The sequence below is a fragment of the Schistocerca americana genome, chromosome 7 (assembly GCF_021461395.2).
Source record: "Schistocerca americana isolate TAMUIC-IGC-003095 chromosome 7, iqSchAmer2.1, whole genome shotgun sequence".
Classification (NCBI taxonomy): domain Eukaryota; kingdom Metazoa; phylum Arthropoda; class Insecta; order Orthoptera; family Acrididae; genus Schistocerca; species Schistocerca americana.
Window position 1 is genome coordinate 82,459,294 of NC_060125.1, and position 23,306 is coordinate 82,482,599.

Consider the following 23,306-nt stretch of genomic DNA (forward strand, 5'->3'; position numbering starts at 1 on the left):
TCCCCCACACAAGTGCATCTGATGGGCATCAAAAATGGTTCAAATGGCTCTGAGCACTATGGGACTTAACTTCTAAGGTCATCAGTCCCCTAGAACTTAGAACGACTTAAACCTAACTAACCTAAGGACATCACACACATCCACGCCCGAGGCAGGATTCGAACCTGCAACCATAGCGGTCGTGCGGTTCCAGACTGTAGTGATGGGCATCCCTTAGTACACTTAGGTAAAGGGCTTTATGAGCAGTTAAGCAGGCACTGCTCTCTTTTCATGTATAGTAGTTCCATTGTGAGGAGATGCTCCAGGGTGCAGAACAGGTCAGAAAAACAAAAGAGGAAAGGCCGCTGGACCTGATGGGATACCAGTTCGATTTTACACAGAGTACGCGACGGAACTTGCCCCCCTTCTTGCAGCAGTGTACCGTAGGTCTCTAGAAGAGCGTAGCATTCCAAAGGATTGGAAAAGAGCACAGGTCATCCCCGTTTTCAAGAAGGGACGTCGAACAGATGTGCAGAACTATAGACCTATATCTCTAACGTCGATCACTTGTAGAAATTTGGAACATGTATTATGTTTCAGTATGATGACTCTTCTGGAGACTAGAAATCTACTCTGTAGGAATCAGCATGGGTTTCGAAAAAGACGGTCATGTGAAACCCAGCTCGCGCTATTCGTCCACGAGACTCAGAGGGCCATAGACATGGGTTCACAGGTAGATGCCGTGTTTCTTGACTTCCGCAAGGAGTTCGATACAGTTCCCCACAGTCGTTTAATGAACAAACTAAGAGCATGTGGACTATCAGACCAACTGTGTGATTGGATTGAGGAGTTCCTAGATAACAGAACGCAGCATGTCATTCTCAATGGAGAGAAGTCTTCCGAAGTAAGAGTGATTTCAGGTGTGCCGCAGGGGAGTGTCATAGGACCATTGCTATTCACAATATACATAAATGACCTGGTGGATGACATCGGAAGTTCACTGAGGCTTTTTGCAGATGATGCTGTGATGTATCGAGAGGTTGTAACAATGGAAAATTGTACTGAAATGCAGGAGGAACTGCAGCGAATTGACGCATGGTGCAGGGAATGGCAATTGAATCTCAATGTAGACAAGTGTAATGTGCTGTGAATACATAGAAAGATAGATCCCTTATCATTTAGCTACAAAATAGCAGGTCAGCAACCGGAAGCAGTTAATTCCATAAATTATCTGGGAGTACGCATTAGGAGTGATTTAAAATGGAATGATCATATAAAGTTGATCGTCGGTAAAGCAGATGCCAGACAGATTCATTGGAAGAATCCTAAGGAAATTCAATCTGAAAACAAAGGAAGTAGGTTACAGTACGCTTGTTTGCCCACTGCTTGAATACTGCTCAGCAGTGTGGGACCCGTACCTGATAGAAGAGATAGAGAAGATCCAACGAAGAGAAGCGCGCTTCGTTACAGGATCATTTAGTAATCGTGAAAGCGTTACGGAGATGATAGATAAACTCCAGTGGAAGACTCTGCAGGAGAGACGCTCAGTAGCTCGGTACGGCCTTTTGTTAAAGTTTCGAGAACATACCTTCACCGAAGAGTCAAGCAGTATATTGCTCCCTCCTACGTATATCTCGCGAAGGGACCATGAGGATAAAATCAGAGAGATTAGAGCCCACACAGAAGCATACCGACAATCCTTCTTTCCACGAACAATACGAGACTGGAATAGAAAGGAGAACCGATAGAGGTACTCAGGGTACCCTCCGCCACACACCGTCAGGTGGCTTGCGGAGTATGGATGTAGATGTAGAATATTTTTCTACGTTCATTGTAAACATAGCATGAAAAACCACATTTTATGGGAAAATGGCATCACTTCAATCATAAAATTTTTGCAGGATGAATTTATCTTCCTACTATAAATAACAGAAATAGCTCAACGAAAACAGGACAACAATGAAAAACTGGTAAATTAAAGGAACCATTCTCTGTCAGCAGGTCACATAGGTAAAGGTGGAAAATTTTCACTAACATGGATGAGGTCCGAGATCAGAAATCACATCATTATTCAGAAATAGAAAAGTTAATAACATAACACTGAGTTGTCCAACACTATAATGCACAGAACTGTGTCTTGGATATTCTTTGCCTGAGCTTCTGATTGGAGACCTTTTTAGCTGCCACAGTTTCAGCAGCATGTGCGCCTTCAGTGTAATTATTTATTACATGTGGCTGTGAAGAGTGTGCATAGGGCGCGACACTGCATTCTGGTACAAGTGCACTTTTACACTGTCAGCAGCTTTTCCATTCAGTGCTGGAGTTGGTAGTGGTTTGCATAGTGAATATGACAAGATGGTGGAACCAATGAGAAAACAGTGTCTGATTAACATGTCACAATGTCAAGTGTATGAAATTATGTATCAGCAAAATGGAGTATATTGTGTATAGTGCTGTCATATAAAACAGGATATTCAGTGAAATTTAAACAGTACGCTTAGGTTCCTGCCAATACACCAACTAAGAAATCAAAACATTCAGAAAATATGCCAAACAGTTTTGAAATGATCATCAGACTATTCTTCATTTTTTTATTGTTGATGTCGATAAATAAAGGAGCTTTGCACAGTCATGCAGATGGTCAGCATGTTGCCACTCTTTGGGTCAAGCATGCAATGCAATTCCAGTTGTCAACTTTGATCCGCAACATAACCATGTCGTGTGATATCATGAAGGTGCAGTGTATTTTAAATGGATTATTTGTGTAGGGAGACTGTTGTTACGGCTACAGGAAGCAGTGGTGCACTGTAATGGTGGATGTTTGTATTTGTAATTTGGTTTGTAGTGATGGTTTAATTTTTGGGATCAACTCTTCGGTGTCTTGGCATGTGGAATATAGGAGTTTTGCCTTGGAGTTGTGTTTGAATATTTCACTGCCTGCAGTACAGTTTGGTCTGGGAGATTTCTGTTGGCTTTTCAGTGATAGAATAGATTAGATGTTCTTTTCATTCCAACTGATCCATTGTGAGGAGATGCTCCAGGGTGCAGAACAGGTCAGAAAAACAAGAATATACAATAAATATTTACAATAAAAAACATATATGCCAATGTCCCTTCCACAGATTACAAGTGGAGTGATCATCATGGATGTGGAATGAGTCAGAAAAATTTCGGACATATTTTCAATTGTTGTTGTTGTTGTTGTTGTTGTTGTGGTCTTCAGTTCTGAGACTGGTTTGATGCAGCTCTCCATGCTACTCTATCCCGTGCAAGCTTCTTCATCTCCCAGTACCTACAGCAACCTACATCCTTCTGAATCTGCTTAGTGTATTCATCTCTTGGTCTCCCTCTACGATTTTTACCCTCCACGCTGCCCTCCAATGCTAAATTTGTGATCCCTTGATGCCTCAAAACATGTCCTACCAACCGATCCCTTCTTCTAGTCAAGTTGTGCCACAAACTTCTCTTCTCCCCAATCCTATTCAATACCTCCTCATTAGTTACGTGATCTACCCACCTTATCTTCAGCATTCTTCTGTAGCACCACATTTCGAAAGCTTCTATTCTCTTCTTGTCCAAACTGGTTATTGTCCATGTTTCACTTCCATACATGGCTACACTCCATACAAATACTTTCAGAAACGACTTCCTGACACTTAAATCTATACTCGATGTTAACAAATTTCTCTTCTTCAGAAACGCTTTCCTTGCCATTGCCAGTCTACATTTTATATCCTCTCTACTTCGACCATCATCAGTTATTTTACTCCCCAAATAGCAAAACTCCTTTACTACTTTAAGTGTCTCATTTCCTAATCTAATCCCCTCAGCATCACCCGATTTAATTTGACTACATTCCATTATCCTCGTTTTGCTTTTGTTGATGTTCATCTTATATCCTCCTTTCAAGACACTGTCCATTCCGTTCAACTGCTCTTCCAAGTCCTTTGCTGTCTCTGACAGAATTACAATGTCATCGGCAAACCTCAAAGTTTTTACTTCTTCTCCATGAATTTTAATACCTACTCCGAATTTTTCTTTTGTTTCCTTTACTGCTTGCTCAATATACAGATTGAATAACATCGGGGAGAGGCTACAGCCCTGTCTCACTCCTTTCCCAACCACTGCTTCCCTTTCATGCCCCTCGACTCTTATAACTGCCATCTGGTTTCTGTACAAATTGTAAATAGCCTTTCGCTCCCTGTATTTTACCCCTGCCACCTTCAGAATTTGAAAGAGAGTTCTCCAGTTAACATTGTCAAAAGCTTTCTCTAAGTCTACAAATGCTAGAAACGTAGGTTTGCCTTTTCTTAATCTTTCTTCTAAGATTAGTCATAAGGTTAGTATTGCCTCACGTGTTCCAACATTTCTACGGAATCCAAACTGATCCTCCCCGAGGTCCGCTTCTACCAGTTTTTCCATTCATCTGTAAAGAATTCGCGTTAGTATTTTGCAGCTGTGACTTATTAAACTGATAGTTCTGTAATTTTCACATCTGTCAACACCTGCTTTCTTTGGGATTGGAATTATTATATTCTTCTTGAAGTCTGTGGGTATTTCACCTGTCTCATACATCTTGCTCACCAGATGGTAGAGTTTTGTCATGACTGGCTCTCCCAAGGCCATCAGTAGTTCTAATGGAATGTTGTCTACTCCTGGGGCCTTGTTTCGACTCAGGTCTTTCAGTGCTCTGTCAAACTCTTCACACAGTATCTTATCTCCCATTTCATCTTCATCTACATCCTCTTCCATTTCCATAATATTGTCCTCAAGTACATTGCCCTTGTATAAACCCTTTCTGCCTTCCTTTCTTTGCTTAGAACTGGGTTGCCATCTGAGCTCTTGATATTCATACAAGTGGTTCTCTTCTCTCCAAAGGTCTCTTTAATTTTCCTGTAGGCAGTATCTATCTTACCCCTAGTGAGACAAGCCTCTACATCCTTACATTTGTACTCTAGCCATCCCTGCTTAGCCATTTTGCACTTCCTGTCAATTTCTATTAGCCCTCGTCTTTTTACCTACTTGATCCTCTGCTGCCTTCACTACTTCATCCCTCAGAGCTACCCATTCTTCTTCTACTGTATTTCTTTCCCCCATTCCTGTCAATTGTTCCCTTATGCTCTCCCTGAAACTCTCTACAACCTCTGGTTCTTTCAGTTTATCCAAGTCCCATCTCCTTAAATTCCCGCCTTTTTGCAGTTTCTTCAGTTTCAATCTGCAGTTCATAACCAACAGATTGTGGTCAGAATCCACATCTGCCCCTGGAAATGTCTTGCAATTTAAAACCTGGTTCCTAAATCTCTGTCTTACCATTATGTAATCTATCTGATACCTTTTAGTATCTCCAGGATTCTTCCAGGTATACAACCTTCTTTCATGATTCTTGAACCAAGTGTTAGCTATGATTAAGTTATGCTCTGTGCAAAATTCTACAAGGCGGCTTCCTCTTTCATTTCTTCCCCCCAATCCATATTCACCTACTATGTTTCCTTCTCTCCCTTTTCCTAGTGACGAATTCCAGTCACCCATGACTATTAAATTTTCATCTCCCTTCACTACCTGAATAATTTCTTTTATCTCGTCATACATTTCATCAATTTCTTCATCATCTGCAGAGCTAGTTGTCATATAAACTTGTACTACTGTAGTAGGCATGGGCTTTGTGTCTATCTTGGCCACAATAATGCGTTCACTATGCTGTGTGTAGTAGCTAACCCGCACTCCTATTTTTTTATTCATTATTAAACCTACTCCTGCATTACCCTTATTTGATTTTGTATTTATAACCCTGTAATCACCTGACCAAAGGTCTTGTTCCTCCTGCCACCGAACTTCACTAATTCCCACTATATCGAACGTTAACCTATCCATTTCCCTTTTTAAATTTTCTAACCTACCTGCCCGATTAAGGGATCTGACATTCCACGCTCCGATCCGTAGAATGCCAGTTTTCTTTCTCCTGATAACAACGTCCTCTTGAGTAGTCCCCGCCTGGAGATCCGAATGGGGGACAATTTTACCTCCGGAATATTTTACCCAAGAGGACGCCATCATCATTTAATCATACAGTAAAGCTGCATGTCCTCGGGAAAAATTACGGCTGTAGTTTCCCCTTGCTTTCAGCCGTTCGCAGTACCAGCACAGCAAGGCTGTTTTGGTTAATGTTACAAGGCCAGATCAGTCAATCATCCAGACTGTTGCCCCTGCAACTACTGAAAAGGCTGCTGCCCCTCTTCAGGAACCACATGTTTGTCTGGCCTCTCAACAGACACCCCTCCGTTGTGGTTGCACCTACGGTACGGCCATCTGTATCGCTGAGGCACGCAAGCCTCCCCACCAACGGCACGGTCCATGGTTCATGGATTTTTCAATTATGAAGTAACAAACAATACAGAAAAAGAACAATGGACACATTTTTGGACCAAAGTGATTATAAATCTTTGTGAAGATTATTAATATTTTTAGTAATTATTCCATGAACTGACCTGTTGGTTTGGAAAAGAAATGTGTTTTTATTCCTAGATTCCTAAGAAGGCTCTGCAGGATGTTCTGAATTTACATCACATATTGTTCTTACTAGTGCATGTTTTTGGACATGGAAAACTTTAGCAGCACATGATGGCGCATGAAAGAACAGGTTTACTGTTGGCAGTCACTGTTTACATCCAAAATGTGTTTCAAAGGTTTGAACCTCCATCATCTGCTGGATTTATATATGTTAATATGATGTGTGTGTTGTATTACAACACTGGGGCAACTTGTGGAACTGTTTCCAGAGGTCACAAGCTATTTCCTCCGTCGTAATACATTATATATTATGTTGTGCAGTGAACACATATTAGATGGTGTACAAAAATCATGACTGCACATGTTGTTACAATAATGTCGGATTTACCAGTGGTGGGGTCAGTGAGGTTACATGGGACAGGTGTTAAATGAGAACATTTGTAGGGGGAAGATGCTCAGAGCTCAGATCATATGGTTTCACACAGATGTTTCAGAGGAGAAATTATGATGGAAGGAGATAGTGGATAGAATGTGAAGGATAGGTCAGAAAGGTATACTAGTTCTGCAACTGGACTGTCAGATGGAACAGGAGGGGAGTGAATGGAGATAATATGCTGTGACCTAGGGTGCTTAGTGTTAGACGTGCGAGGAAACAGAAGGCATATGACCATATGACAGTAGTATAGTTAACAATCTTGTCAGCTAACGATGCAGCAGTCAGTGGAATTATGATGAATAGGAAAGGTACTACAAATGCTATGAGTAATACAGTGGCAGCCACTATGCTCACAGCTGAAGTGGAACAGATACTAATCTGCAATGTACATATGTGCACATTCTAGGGGCTACCTTACTATTTTTTTAAAGTCTCAATCTGCAATAACATTGATTATACCTCACGATCTATGTGCACCTCCTAGATTAAAATTCCATTCTTAACTTAGCTTCTATAACCGCTAAATATGTTCTGCGCCTCCTAGTTCTACCTCTTCAAATGGACAAATTGGTAAACTCTACAACAGCCAAGTACTAGAGCAACTCAACCAGCAAAATGTCACTCTAAGGAAAGAGCATGGAGTAAAAGAAGTGCCACCTACACAATATGATAAATCTGATTTACCAGATATCAACGCTATCTGTATAAGAGCTTGTCACAGGCTGTCTGGTACCATTCTCCCAAGGCTGTCTCCAACTGAACATGATGGTGCATGGCCAACATCTGCCTTATTCCCCACACAAGCATAGCAGATGGGCACCCCCAGGACATTGAGGTAAAGTGCTTTACAAGCAGGTAAGCAGGCACTACTCTTCTTTCATAGATATTTTTAACAATATTTTTCTACATTAAATGTAAATATAGCATGAAAAACAACACTGTACAGGAGAATGGCATTATTTCAACCATGTAAAATTTTTTCAGGATGAATTTATCATGCTACTATAAATAATAAAAACAGCTTGAAAGAAGTAGTATGACAGTACAAAATTAGTAGATTCAAGGAGTCGTTCTCTGTCGGCAAGTCCATAAATAATAAAGATCGAAAACTTTCATTAACATAGGTGAGGTCTCAGATCAGAAGCCACATCATCATTCAGAAATAGACATAAATGTTAAATTACAGGAAATTGAGATGTACAACACAATAATGCACATAGTTGTATCTTGGATATTCTTTGCATGATCTTCTGATTGCAAACATTTTTGGCTGACACCATCTCATGCAGCATGTATGTCTTCAATGTAATTATTTATTACATGTTTGTATGAAGAATGTGCATCGGGTAGAACATCACATTTTGGTACAAGAGCATTTACAGTGTTGGTAGCTTTTCGGTTCAGTGCATCAGTTAGTAATGGTTTGTACAGTGACCATGACAAATCATGAGCTGGATGATTAGACAAGATGGTGGAACCAATGAGAAAATAGCGTTTGATAAACACAGTCATGATGTCAAGTGCATGAAACTATGTAGCAACATAATGGAACATATTGTGTAGAATGCTGTCATATAAAACATGCTATTCCAGCCTGGGCTCTTAGTTCCCACCTAAACACCACCTACGAAATCAAAGCGTTCTGAAAATATGCCAAAAAGTTTTGAAACTATCATCAGGGTCTGCTACAGATCAATGCGTCATCACAGCCAGTTTTCCTCCAATCAAACCAAACTATAACACTGGAATTAAAAAAGATGTCCTAGGAAATCCTGTCATATTCTAAGAAACATACAACGCTGTAAATAAATACAAAAAGCATTAAGGAACCTTATAATACATAACAGCCAGATCACTAATCATCAGTCCCACTCTTTGTGTCAAAAACAAAAGTAAGCAATTCATGTCTTCCTCTGAATCAGGTCACTGTATTCAACAATTCTCATTTGCTGTCGTTTACTATCACCCGATTGGCTATGACTAATCGAAACAAATTCCCAGCAGCAGCATGCTGCAGAAGACCCATTGACACCATAAGTGCATTGTAACCCCGCGTTCTTTTTATTGCTAATGACGATAAAAAAGTACCTTGGCACAGTCATATAAATGGTCGGCATATTGCCACATTTTGGGTCAAGTGTGCACTGCAATTCCACATATCGACTCTGACCCATAATATAATTGTGTTGTGACGCATCACAAAGGTGCAGCATGTTTGAAATGGATTGTTTGCGTAGGGGGTCTGTTGGGTTGTTTTTGGGGGAGGAGACCACACAGCAAGGTCATCGGTCTCATTGGATTAGGGCAGGAGGTCAGCCGTGCCCTTTCAAAGTAACCATCCCGGTATTTTCCTGGAGCAATTTAGGGAAGTCACGGAAAGCCTAAATCAGGTTGGCCGGACGTGGGATTGAACCATCATCCTCCCAAATGCGAGTCCAGTGGGCTAACCACTGCATCACTTCGCTCGGTAGGGGGTCTGTTGTTACGGTTGTAGTAAGCAGTGGTGCATGCTAGTGATGGATATCTGTGTTTGTAATTTGGTTTGTATTGATGGTTAAGTTTATGGAATCAAGTTTTTGGTGCAATGGTGTATGGAATCTTGGAGTTTTGCCTTGGAGTTGTGTTTGAATATTTCGTTGGCTGCAGTATGGCTTGGATAGGTAGAAACATTACTATCCTCCAGAGCTGGAAATGGTGACACTGGCCAAGTCATGACTCCGACAAAGCAGTGGAGATGATGCTGCACATGTTTCAGGACAGTCCCTTTTGTGCTTGAGTCAGATCACCCGAAGAACTGCATTAGCTGGCTCCAATGTCTCCACTGGCTGGAAAATCTGGAAACTGAGTTTTAATTTTTCCCGTCATTGATTTTCCTGGGCGTCAATACTTTTTGTTTGTAATGCTAATGTACAATACCACAACTGTATATCTGTGTTGTCCAAAAACATTAAATGTCAAGTAGGAAGAACAGTTATACAATTTAGGAAAAACATGGAAAACCTTAATCTGAATGGCTGGGCTGGAATCTGTATCCCACTTCTCCTAAACACAAGTCTGGGCTTACCTTAACCAACCTGCAACTTAACTGATAAGAAGGATGTAAGAAATATTCATGCATTATGTCTCATAAAGAATCAGGTCGTTAGGGATGCTTACGGCTCACTCAGTCTCTCCAGTTTAGGCTGCAAGATACAGCTACAACAAAGTTATTACACTGTAATTAAAACTACGCACAATGATTGGGAGAAAAAAGCGGGTTGCATCTGTCCATAAGAAGGGTAACAGAAGTGGTCCACAAAACAACTGTCCATTTCCACTCATCTCCATCTGTTGGAGAATCACAGACTGTACAGGGTGTCCCACTCAAACCTCCCTGATTTCAAAGACCCAGGAAAAAAAAAGAAAAAAAAAACCACACAGTAGATATGACAATAAAAAATGCACAATATAGTAGAGCACGACAGAGAATTTATTTATTTATCATCAGTACACCTCTACATGTGAACCTTGTAGCATGAAGAATATTGAGTCTATATTCAATTTCTTGCCTAGTTCTTTGTAACATTTCCTGTGTTATTGCTGCAATCGCATTAGTGATACGATGTCGCAACGTAGGAATATCATCCACTTTGGTTGCATACACGCGGTCCTTCACGAATCCCCACAAGAAGAAATCAAGTGGTGTAATGTCGGGTGAATGTGGTGACCATGTAATGGATCCTCCACGTCTGATTCAACAAGTGGGAAATTTCTTATGCAGGAACTTGCGAACAGCCATTGACCACTGGGGCAGAGCTCCATCTTGTTGAAAACTGATGTTGGGCTGCAAATCTTGTATCTGACGGTACACAAACTGCTCCAACATGTCCAGAAACACTGCCCATTCACTGTTTGTTCCACAAAGAAGAATGGTCCAACAATCCTGTCATGCATTAGCCCGCACCAGATGTTTAGTTAAGGGCTATCACGAACAGGCTTAATGACAACAGGTGGATTTTGCGAACCCTAAATGCAAACAATATGCCTATTAACCCTTGATGATAGATGAAAGGTTGCGTCATCTGAGAATAAACATCTTTACAGTAAGTTGGCATCCATATCAATATGCTGCTGCATATCCGCAGCAAATTGTCGCCGTGGTTTGTCATTCGGCATCAGATGTTGCAGAATTTACACTTTGTAAGCAAACATACAAAGACGCTGGTGAACTACACAATGCAATGCTTGATGAATTGACTTATGTGGGTTTCTGAGAAACATTTGTTTGATGTCCTCCACTGTCTCTTCTGAAACTCCGTAACGTGCACCACCAGAATGTTTCAGAACACTTCCTGTTGCCGGATACTTCCTATACCATTCCTTAATTGTTTTCTCATCAGGTGGATCACATTCATACACACGATGACAACTTCTTTACACAGTAATTGGCGATTTTGTTCCTGCAAACACACTACTGCTTGCGCCTGCTGCTGTGGAGTAGTCATTTTCACTTCATGCAACCATGCGGCACTCTAGCGACGATTCTTGGCTCTTCTGATGCGGGACATAAATTCTTTGAGATGCTCTACAATGTGGTGCATTTTTCACTGTCATATCTACTGTGGTTTTTTCTCCTGGGTCCTTGAAACCAGGGAAGTTTGAGTGGGACACCCTGTATTCTAATCTCAAACATTATGAGGTATATGAAACAGAATTACCTCCTACTTGTCAAATAGCACAGATTCTGAAAACATTGACCATGGGAATTCCAACTTGTGCTTTTATTATGTGACTTCCTGAAAGACACAGATCAAGGAAATCAGATGGATGCAGTATTTCTTGATTTCTGAAAGCCATTTGACTCAGTACCACACCAACATTATATAGCATATCAAATGAAATTTGTGACTGGGTGGAAGGTTTCTAAATAGGGAGGACACAGCATATTATCTTGGTTGGAGCGTCATTGACAGAAGTAGAAGTAATTAAGGTGTGCTCCAGGAAAGTAGACTGCAACCACTGTTGCATATTAATGACCAAGCGAACAATAATTGCAACCTCAGAATTTTCGCAGTTATCTATATAAAGTTGGAGAAATATTCAATCAGATCTCGATAAATTTCAAAGAGGGCAACTTGCATTATATGTACACATATGGAAAATTATGTACTTTACAAACTGAAAAAAGTAGTGCACCATTTCCACAATATCACTGATTCACAATTAGTGTATCAATTCATACAAATACTGAGTGTAAAAACTTGTAGGGATATGAAATGGATTGATCTCATAGGCTCAGTCATAGGTAAGACAGGTGTCAAACTTCAGTTCACTGGCATGGTACTGGAAAATGCTGTCTGTATACAAAGGAGACTGCTTACAAATCACTTGAATGTTCCATCTTAAGAAATGGCTCAAGTGTGTAGGACTCATACCACATGACTCTAACGGGGGATAGAGAAAACATACAATGAAGGGCAGCACATATGGTCACAAGTTTGTTTGACTCACAGGACATCACAGAAATGTTGAAAAACCTACATAATGACCTAAAATCACTTACCTTGGTCCAAAAAGGGGTGTAGTACTCAGGAACACACATTTACAATAAATTGCCAGCAATCAATCAAACTTGGGCTCAGATACAGCACAGTTTAAACGGAATTTGAAACACATTTTGATACACAATTACTTCTACTCTGTAGATGAATATCTTAACAGGGACTGTGAGGACAGCTTAGGTAGAAATATCTATTAGGTTTCAGTTTTAACAGCACTTTGTCACAACACGTGAAATTGGGTATTTTGCATATGATAGCTTTATTAAGGGTCCATAACTGTCTTCCATTCTGACAGTGTATTAATTACATAAATATTAGCAGTTCCAGTTTACTCTAATGTATTCACATAGTTTGACAATCTCCTGACAAATTATCAGGGAAATGAGTATTATATTCAAATGCCCCACACCATGAGCATCATCTCATTTTTAAGTCCATGAATGAAAACAGAATCTAATGTGAATTGGCAGAATTGAAGATAGACTCAAATGACTTGAAGATAAAATCAAAGCCAACATCAAGAACATGCACTAAACGAAAAGTCTACAGATAATCTTTGGTCATCTACCCTTTGCTTCAAAAAACGGATGTGAATATAAGATTAGATTAACTACAGGAAACTGGAGGAATTTAACCAATCATTCTTCCCCCACTCAACATGCAACAGAACTGGAAAGAAATCCTAAAATGTGATACCACATAAAGTGCCATATGCCATTCATATCACAGTTGTTTATTGAACACATATGTACACATAGAAACACTTTGCAAATGGGAAAAGCACACAAACAGACTGAACACACTGAAGAAAATTGGAAGTTCAAGCAAACTCACAGCAGGGCAAGGGAGACCTATCAACAATAGAATATAAATTAAAAGTGAAAATAATAAATTCTTCTGTTCAACACATTTAGCATACGATATCTTTCACACCACCGTATAACAGATCAAGCGAGGACGATATCAGAACAGAATATGGAGAGTAAAAAGTATATATATGGACATATAGTAAATACTTATGTAATATGAAAAATATGCTGTGCTGAGAGAATAGAAGCCACTTCTTCAACCATTTGCGGACGCATGTGTCTTTCAGTAACGGGAGGAGATCCATGAATGAAAATATAAGAGGAGGACACCACAAAACCATCCATAATACGGTCAGGCAACACTGTGAGAAGTGAAATGAGTATTTGGTCAACGAAAAGGGGAAAAACATAAAGAGCACATTTGACCAACATTAGTAGCGCAAAAATAAACATTATACTGTTAAACATTCAAAAAGAATATGATCATACGACAAGTTAAAACGCCTCACAATATTTTTGCGTTGCTATTATGACAACAGGGAGACATGCAGATTCAATACAAACCAAGAAATTACCTCTCACTTTAGGGACATTGTCTGCATCATGTTGCTCGACAGACGCTGTCGCGTCTGCAGCGTAGGCTGGAAACAATGACATCAGAAACCATTTAACAGTACATTTTCTACACTATATTCTCCTGTCGTCCTTTCTTCCTGACATCAAAAACTTGTAAACATTACGATGTAAACAGACCAGAGAAGTTTGAACGGAACTCACAGATATCGGTACACACCTAACTCAATAGGTGGTGATATCGATAGCAACGCGCATCGCTGGCCAGAGACCAGAAAATATCTCTGGAGTCATGGGTATTGGCATTCGGATGCGCCACTTACATTATTGTCTGCGGAATGACCAGAACAGATTTTGCTGTCAACATAAATTGACAGCCTGATTACGCCATCTCAGGACGCAGTAGGTTTGCACGTAAAGAGTCCTGTACATTAAGAATGCCATTACATCACGAGTACGGATAGATTCTCTTCGTTGGTGCCGTGGGTTTGGCGTGAAGTTTCGTAAACATTCCAGAATGAGATTTTCACTCTGCAGCGCAGTGTGCGCTGATATGAAATTTCCTGACAGATTAAAACTGTGTGCCGGACCGAGACTCGAGCTCGGGACCTTTGCCTTTCGCGGGCAAGTGCTCTACCATCTGAGCTACCCAAGCATCTCAAATGGTGACGCATCCGTTGGCTTGAGGAAGATATGCACGGAATTTATTGCATATCAAAAAGCCTTGTTTAGTAAATACTGTACAGGTGCGAAGAAGGAGATAAAGAAAGAGTCTGGTGATTTTTTAAAATTCTGAATCCAATGTATGATATTTAAATAAATAATGTATGTATATATAATCTCAAACTGTGTTTGTGTTTTATTTCACACCTCTCTCATTATAGTCCACATATTACACCTATTTATATCATTATTTTTAAATGCTACACCTATAAAGATGCAGCAGCAGACAGTTACTCCTAACGGCTCCCCACCAGTCACAGACAAAATGAATATCAAGTTACTCTTCATGGGTAAAATATAGATATCTGATTTCTCTGTGTAGCCAATATAATTCAGTTGGTTAAGTGTTGGAGCTATTGTGGCTACACATACTATTACCATCCCTTAAAGTGTATCTTTCTACATATGCCAACTGCTTGTCAGTACCTGCCGTAGTTAGCATCACGGCAGAGTGGGAGAAACATACTCATCATAAGGACTTTATCGTCGGTGATTGATCCTGTGAAGATGCTAAACAAGACCTGAAGAAGAAGAAGAAGAATGGAATACGGCTTCCTGATAATATACGAGCAATTAATGCAGGTCCACCCAACTGTGGCAAGCCTAATGTCCTCATGACGCTTGTGATAAACCTTTTGCATTTCCTTATGTTTTCGTCTTCTTTAAAGGCAAAGAGAGAAGATGAAGCGGTAGCCCATCATAGAGCCTACGCCTACCGTCATGTATTTTTTGACTTTCAGTTGTTAAAAAACAGAGGATTTTTTCTGGTACGAGTAGGAGGACCATTTTTAGCAAGTAATTGTAGACCGCCATTTTGGGGTCGCTATGAATAAGTGAGGAGTATGTATTTCATATGTGCACCGTTTAGAAAAATACAGTATTGTTTTATTAACAGAAAGGTCGTGTGAGCTGTTATTTCAAATAGTACAATAATTACAAGAACTGAAGCCCACCTGTGTACTTTGGAAAATTTACTAAGATCCGATAAGCTTAATGGGAACACGGTCAAGACTTCAAAGGTGAACACAGTGACCAAACGTAGCATTATAAAGAATGGTAAGCACAAATCTACAGCGGAGAAAGCAACTACTTCGCCCTGCAAAATAATATGAACTAATACGAACTTATTTCCAGGCATAGCTCAGCTTATTGTGCTTGTCCTTCATGCCGAAAAATTAATCTCATTAATTCAGTACATTTTAAAAAGCCACGCATTTTATTATCATCTATTCCATTATTTTATTATATTATAAAGTGGCGACAGGTGACAGGCACGATACGTAGTGGGCAAAACTGTGAGTATTAGTATTGTCAGGAAAATGAATATACATGTATGTTAACAATTTCTGTATGTTCCATGTACGCTGATGATGTGACGGAGACGGTGATGTGATACTGAAGAAATACTATCAAAAGGAAATAATAAATAAATTAGAAGAAAGAAGGCGACAATACCAAGAGCACACAACAAAGCACAATAGATGAAGTACAATTTACAAGACAACAATCAGGTAGGACTGCGCAATGCATATAGAGAATGCGTTCCCAATAGACCCATTAGAAAGTCCATCCACCTATTTCCTAAAATCCAGAACCTAAAGCTTCATAGATTAACGCTATTGTAGTCAAGTAGAGATAATGACATTTCTTTATTAGTATGGAAAATATATTGATTGAAGAACAGTTGAGACTACAATTACATACAACTGTATATGCAATTTTTCGCGTGAGAAGTAGCGCGAAAGAAAAATTTTAAAAAAGAAAATTTTTATTTTGATAACTGCAGTGGTATAAGGATTTCTATAATGGAGGGTCAAAACTGTTGTGTCTAGGCAAGACAGCCTAGACACAATGAGAGGAAGCCGAAAGGCACGCGCTTAAACTCACGCAGGCTGGCGTGAGCTCTGAAACAGGATACGTAATGAATGCTATAAAGAAAAGTACGTAGCTTCTGGAATACTTAACTTTAATCCATAATTGTAGAACATCGCTATTGATGATACATGCTTCATAATATTAATTAGCAATTGAATACGGCGCATTGCTAGGTCGTAGCAAATGTAGCTGAAGGCAAGGCTAACTATCGTCTCGGCAATTGAGCGTAATTGTCAGTGATCCCCTTCTGGCAAAGTCGTCTGTACAACTGGGGCGAGTGCTAGTACGTCTCTCTAGACCTGCTGTGTGGTGGCGCTCGGTCTGCGATCACTGACAGTGGCGACACGCGGGTCCGACGTATACTACCGGACCGCGGCCGATTTAAAAGGCTACCACCTAGCAAGTGTGGTGTCTGGCGGTGACACCACATTCCTCCCCCCGCAAATCGGCGAACGGTTGTGTTATAATGCTTCCGCCCGCCGTGGGGAGGACCCCATGTTGACGTATGCGATGAGGTGGGGAGCCTAACAACAGGCGAGGCTGTGCCACCCGCACCCTGCCATTCGGTCCGAGGGGAGCTAGGAAACGCCTGAAAACCTAGTCCAGGGTGCACGCCAACATGCGGTTTATGCGCCCGTAGAGAGACGGGTCGACCTCAATTGCGTCGGGGTACCCGACGGGCGAAGACGACATGTGGTCCGGAGCGGGCAAGAGGTCCATGTCGGAGGACAGCTGGTCACGGGAAGCGATCGGCGGCGCGTGACCCAGGGAGGCGCCGGGCGGCTGCAGCGAAGCGTCCACTGCGGGCGGCGCCGGCGGGAGAACAGGCGGCGGCGGCGGCGGCGGCGGCGCGTCGCCATGGGGCAAAATGGAAGGCAACGTCGGTAACACCTGGGGATGAGGCGAGCCAGTAGATGGGTCCCCAGGGCGCTGACCGGACGGCACCGTCGCTGAAAGCAGACGGGGAGCGGCAGAACCCGTGCGACACTAGAGATTGAGAAGCTAGTGTACATTTATTTTCTTACGACCTCAATCAGCATATCATCTACTACTGCTGTTTGTGTCCCTTCTTAATCAGCCATTGCCTATAGCTCAGTGGATATATAGCAGAACCTCTGATATGGTATCGAGACAGAATAAGCTACAAATACTATAGAATTATCTAGCTGGGGCGGTGTGAAGGAGTCGCAAATACCGCTTACATACCATGTTCCTTAGCCGAATCACTTTTAAAATGCGGTAATTTTATCACGTCGGCTACGTGTTGGTCTGATAATATACATTCCTATGATCACCGTCACAGTATTTGCCCGGAAAAAAACCACCTCATTCAGAGGCGATGTCGTACCTCGATTTGTAAAGCAGGTATAGCTTTTAACATGGATACTTGTGTGGACCTGTAAAACCAAGATCGCTTGTGACAGAAACATACAGTAGTTGTTGTGTTTTTTTTTTTTAATATCTGGCCGATTACGTCTCTCTTTCTAAGACACAGTGGTAGCATTCGCAAGAGAAACCTAAGAGACATGCCCACCCATCGTTGATTTTCGGTCAGTATTATTTTGCATTGTGTGGAATCATTTATTGGTCAAGTATTATACTTAGTAGTAGTGGGAGGGGGAAGGGGTGCGTGATATGTTCGCATTTGAGTATCAGGCTTATAATGTATGTGTTTGTGTTCTGACATGAGTAAGGCAAATGACTATGTCCAGTCGTAAGGAAGGTACAGGTATTTCCATTTCCAGAGCTTCAGTAGGGTGTATTTCCGATACTTCGCTCATTGTCGAATGCCGTTCAATTGAGACCATGATCGTAACATTTAATTGTAAAGCAGACACCTGTTCGAGTGTAGTAATGCATCTGAGTTAACTTTGCCGTTCTCTAGACGACCGAATAGCGAACTAATACTTAGTATCTGTTGGACTGCTTTCGTGATCAAGTGGAAATTTTAGAAGATTGTCTAAGGAGGTGCATTTGCGCTGGACCGTTATTCCCTTCCACGTAAATTGTTTGGGTGACTGCTTCTGCACATTTCGCGCCTTTATTTAGTTGAGAGAAGATCGATTGTGGTGTGTGCATCTAGCATGTGGAAGACACGTTTGCCTTTTCTCTAGAAATGGGAAAGACCTTAGTTGGCTTGTAAATTATAGGGATGATTTGGAAACTGTTACAACACCGACATCGGTGTTCGAGAGTCGAAATATCAGTTTCCTCTATTTGTATCTAGTTACTCAGTGGTTTACAGCATGCTGCAGTTCGCTTAAGTTTGGGGTTTGTAGAGAAATAAATTCCAGTCTATATCTTGGGAATTATGTTGCGCTAGCGATCGGTAGGTTGCTGCCTAGTGCTTGATATCGAGAGGTACCGCGTAAATGGTATAATATTATGGCGAACCATGCGAAAAAATACATGTGTTCATGTAATCCCCGAGTCTGGAGATCTATGTAGAAAAGCAAGCAAGAAAGCAGGTTCGTAGCAGAAACATTACCGTATTTGTGCTGATGGGAAATAATCCCGAATTTGTAGAACAGTTCTGAGCGCGACTTCAGTCCGCTGAGGGTTCTCTGCTAACGCGTTGGGGGGGGGGGGGGGGGGGGCGGGGGGATTCTTCTGATCGTCAGCTGCTGGAAAATATCTAGTGCTAAGAGGAGTGTACAGGGTGGTCCGTTGATCGTGACCGGACCAAATACGAAATAAGCGTCAAACGAGAAAACTACAAACAACGAAACTTGTCTAGCTTGAAGGGGGAAACCAGATGGCGCTATGATTGGCCAGCCAGATGGCACTGCCATAGGTCAAACGGATATCAACTGCGTTTTTTAAAATAGGAACCCCCATTTTTATTACATATTCGTGTAGTACGTAAAGAAATATGAATGTTTTTGTTGGACCACTTTTTTTGCTTTGTGAAAGATGGCGCTGTAAAAGTCACAAACACATGGCTCACAATTTTAGACGAACATTTGGTAACAGGTAGGTTTTTTTAAATTAAAATACAGAACGTGGGTAGGATTGAACATTTTATTTCGGTTGTTCCAATGTGATACATATACCTTTGTGAAATTTTCATTTCTGAGAACGCTTTCTGTTACAGCGTGATTACCTGTAAATACCACATTAATGCAATAAATGGTCAAAATGATGTCTCTCAATCTCAATGCATTTGGCAATACGTGTAATGACATTCCTCTCAACAGCAAGTAGTTCACCTTCCGTAATGTTCGCACATGCATTGACAATGCGCTGACGCATGTTGTCAAGGCGTTATCAGTGGATCACAATAGCAAATATCCTTCATCTTTCCCCACAGAAAGAAATCCGGGGACGTCAGAACCAGTGAACGTGCTGGCCATGGTATGGTGCTTCAACGACCAATCCACCTGTCATGAAATACGCTATTCAATACCACTTCAACCTCACACGACCTATGTGCCAGATATCCATCATGTTGGAAGTACATCATGCAGTGAAACACCTTGTAGTAACATCGGTAGAACATTATGTAGGAAATCAGCATACATTGCACCATTTAGATTGCCGTCGATAAAATGGGGGCCAATTATCCTTCCTCCCATAATGCTGCACCATACATTAACCCGCCAAGGACGCTGATGTTCCACATGTCACAGCCATCGTGGACTTTCCGTTGCCCAATAGTGCATATTATGCCAGTTTACGTTCTGCTGTTGGTGAATGATACTTTGTCACTAAATAGAACACATGCAAAAAAACCTGTCATCGTCCCGTAATTTCTCTTGTGCCCAGTGCAGAACTGCACGCAACGTTCAAAGTTGCCGTCATGCAATTCATGGTGCATAGAAATATGGTACGGGTGGAATCGATGTTGATGTACCATTCTCAACACCGAAATTTTTGAGATTCCCGATTCTCGCGCAATTTGTCTGCTACTGATGTGCAGATTAGCCACGACAGCAGCTAAAACACCTACTTGGGCGTCATCATTTGTTGCAGGTCGTGGTTGATGTTTCACATGTGGCTGAACACTTCCTGTTTCCTTAAATAACGTAACTATCTGGTGAACGGTTCAGACACTTGGATGATGTCGTCCACACCTGTTGGGCATTTTGATCACAATAGCCATACATCAACACAATATCGACATTTTCCGCAATTGGTAAATGGTCTATTTTAACACAGGTAATGTATCATGAAGCAAATACCTTCCGCACTGGCGGAATGTTATGTGATACCACGTATTTATACATTTTTGACTATTACAGCGCCATCTATCATCACAAAGCGAAAAAAGTGGTCCAACTAAAACATTCATATTTCTTTACATATTACACGAATATATAATAAAAATGGGGGTTCCTATTTTAAAAAAACGCAGTTGATATCCATTTGACCTATAACAGTGCCATCTAGTGTGCCAACCATGGCGCCAACTGGTTTCCCCCTTCAAACTAGATGAGTTTCATTCTTTGTATTTTTTCGTTTGATGCTTACTTTGTGTGATATTTGGTCCGGTCACTATCAATGGACCACCCTGTATATATGGAACTGTCTGTCTTCGCAGAATATGTACGAATGCTGTAAAAGGGATGATTTTGTTTGGCACAGGATACAAAATTTATGTTAACTACATCGACACGGTATGCGATGATATATAGCTGGGTTGGAGATCAGTTTCATGCACTAATATTCAACCTCCTGTCCTCTGTGGAAGAGCAGTGTAATTGAGTAGGAATCTTTGCATATTTGACGTTATGTAGGGTATGCGGTGATGTATTGATGGGTCACAGGTCAGTTTCATGTTCTAATATTCAAGCTCCCGTCATCAGTGGGAGAGCAGAGTAAATGAGTGAGGGTCTTTCCGTATTTGACGATATGTATGGTAGTTTGTAAGATTTAATTGCCAATGCAACATGGCGATCTGTGTAAAATAACCGCTGTAAGTCTCATCTGCAGAAGGAAAAAAGGCAGACGGTGCTTCGATACCAGCAGCAACGGTAGTTCGGCGGGTAAATTCGATAAGAGTCAATCATAATGCTCCATTCAATCACATCCTTTGTGCTGGGATATAGGAGCCTCTACATTGTGGAGGGAACCTTTGTGTGTGTTGCAAGCTGGAAGGGTAACACGTGATGGAGGGGGTACCATGTTAGGTCCATGAGGAAGACTGCATTCGACGTTATTCTGCGCTATTTTCGTAAAAAGGTTCTCTTAGGGCAAGAATTTTCGTGCATACAAGCTGACACATGAGAAAGCGAGTGTCAACTATTTCTGGGACACAATACAATTTCCACGAATTCAACTCGGTTCTTATTTTTACATAGTATAAGATTGAGAACCTTGTTGGATGCACTCAAAAAGGTTTGTAGTTACGCACATGCACTTCGCGGCAAGCATCAGTCATGTTGTGTGGTTAAGTGCAGTTAGACGCATCTCTAACGTCGTGCTGGAGCGTCTGCACTCCTGCCTGGTTACATCAGCACCGGTGTCTAGGTGAACATGTATTTCGAGAGGAATTTCTCAGGTGTCAAGTATGAAAGGGATGCTGCCACCTCATGCATGGCCGGCTGTGGTGGCCGTGCTGTTCTAGGCACGTCAATCCGGAACCGCGGGACCGCTATGGTCGCAGGTTCGAATCCTGCCTCAGGCATGGATGTGTGTGATGTCCTTAGGTTAGTTAGGTTTAAGTAGTTCTAAGTTCTAGGGGACTGATGACCTCAGATGTTAAGTCCCATAGTGCTCAGAGCCATTTGAACCATTTGAACCTCATGCATGCGGGACTATAACGGGCGTCTGTGTGTGGTTTGACTGCTGACAACCGTGTCTCTTCATGGGGGCTGCTGCTAACCTCCTGTGCGGTCCAGTGGACAGGGTGTGTGGGGGGGGGGGGGGGGGGGGTGTCTGTTGCATAATTTTGCGAGTGGGCCTGTAGGCTGTGCTATGCACTATTTGGACAGTTTACCAGTCGGTTTTGTGTCTGCACATCTGTGTACTGCATTATTTAGGAGCAGTTTTGCAGGTCTGTACTGAAATTATTTCAGAAAATTAGGAGTTGTTTGGGTGTCTGGGGATTGTTATTTAAAAGTAGTTTACAGGTTTGCAGACTGTGTATTGTGACCCCAAGCACATCAGGGCGAGTGTTTTGCGTCAGTGTGATAAATATACTCCATCCCTAAATAAAATGTCCCAAAATAAATAGAGTACACTCCTTCCTCACTCTCCCCACCAGACTTGCGCAGGCTGAGTAATTTTTGTGCCATTTTCCGCCTCTAGACCACCATCTCTGATTATGTCACAGGAGGGATGAGAGCACCCTCTGGTGGCAGTACTGTGTACTAGCTCAGTTGGACTACAGATCTTGTGGTGGAGAGACTGCCTGTAAAATAAAGAGTCATGTCCAGCACATGCAGAGTCCTTTTCTCGCCATTTTCCCCCACCCCAGACCATCATGCTGGATTACACCACAGGATGGATGACAGCACCCTCTGGTGGCAGTATTGTGTACTAGGTCAGTTGGACTCTAGACCTTGTGGTGGAGACACTGCCTGCAAAATAAAAACTTATGTCCAGCAGAGGCAGAGTCATTTTCCCGCCATTTTCCCCCACCCTAGACCGCCATCTTGGGTTACATCATGGAACAGATGACAGTGCCCTCTAGTGGCAGTACTGTGTACTAGGTCTAGACCTCGTGGTGAACACACTGTTTGCCGCCATCTTGGATAACGTTACTTGCGTCATCAGCTGACATCATGGCTGCCATCTTGGACTACGTCACAGAATGGACGACAGCACCTTCTGGTAGTGGTACTGTGTACTATGTCAGTTGGAGTGCAGACCTCGTGGTGAACACATTGGATGGTGAAGCTGCCTCGAATTGTTTAAATAATG

General features: G+C 41.6%; 1 protein-coding gene across 1 annotated transcript in view; it reads right to left on the minus strand.

Moving 5' to 3' along the window:
* Positions 1–14,049, minus strand: part of LOC124622349 (nuclear exosome regulator NRDE2) — a 160,152-nt gene extending 146,103 nt beyond the window's left edge. The window contains exon 1 of the mRNA XM_047148026.1: positions 13,847–14,049. Coding sequence (XP_047003982.1) covers positions 13,847–13,928 — 82 coding nt within the window. The 5' untranslated portion in view covers positions 13,929–14,049. The remainder of the gene's footprint in view (positions 1–13,846) is intronic.
* Positions 14,050–23,306: the final 9,257 nt, after the last annotated feature.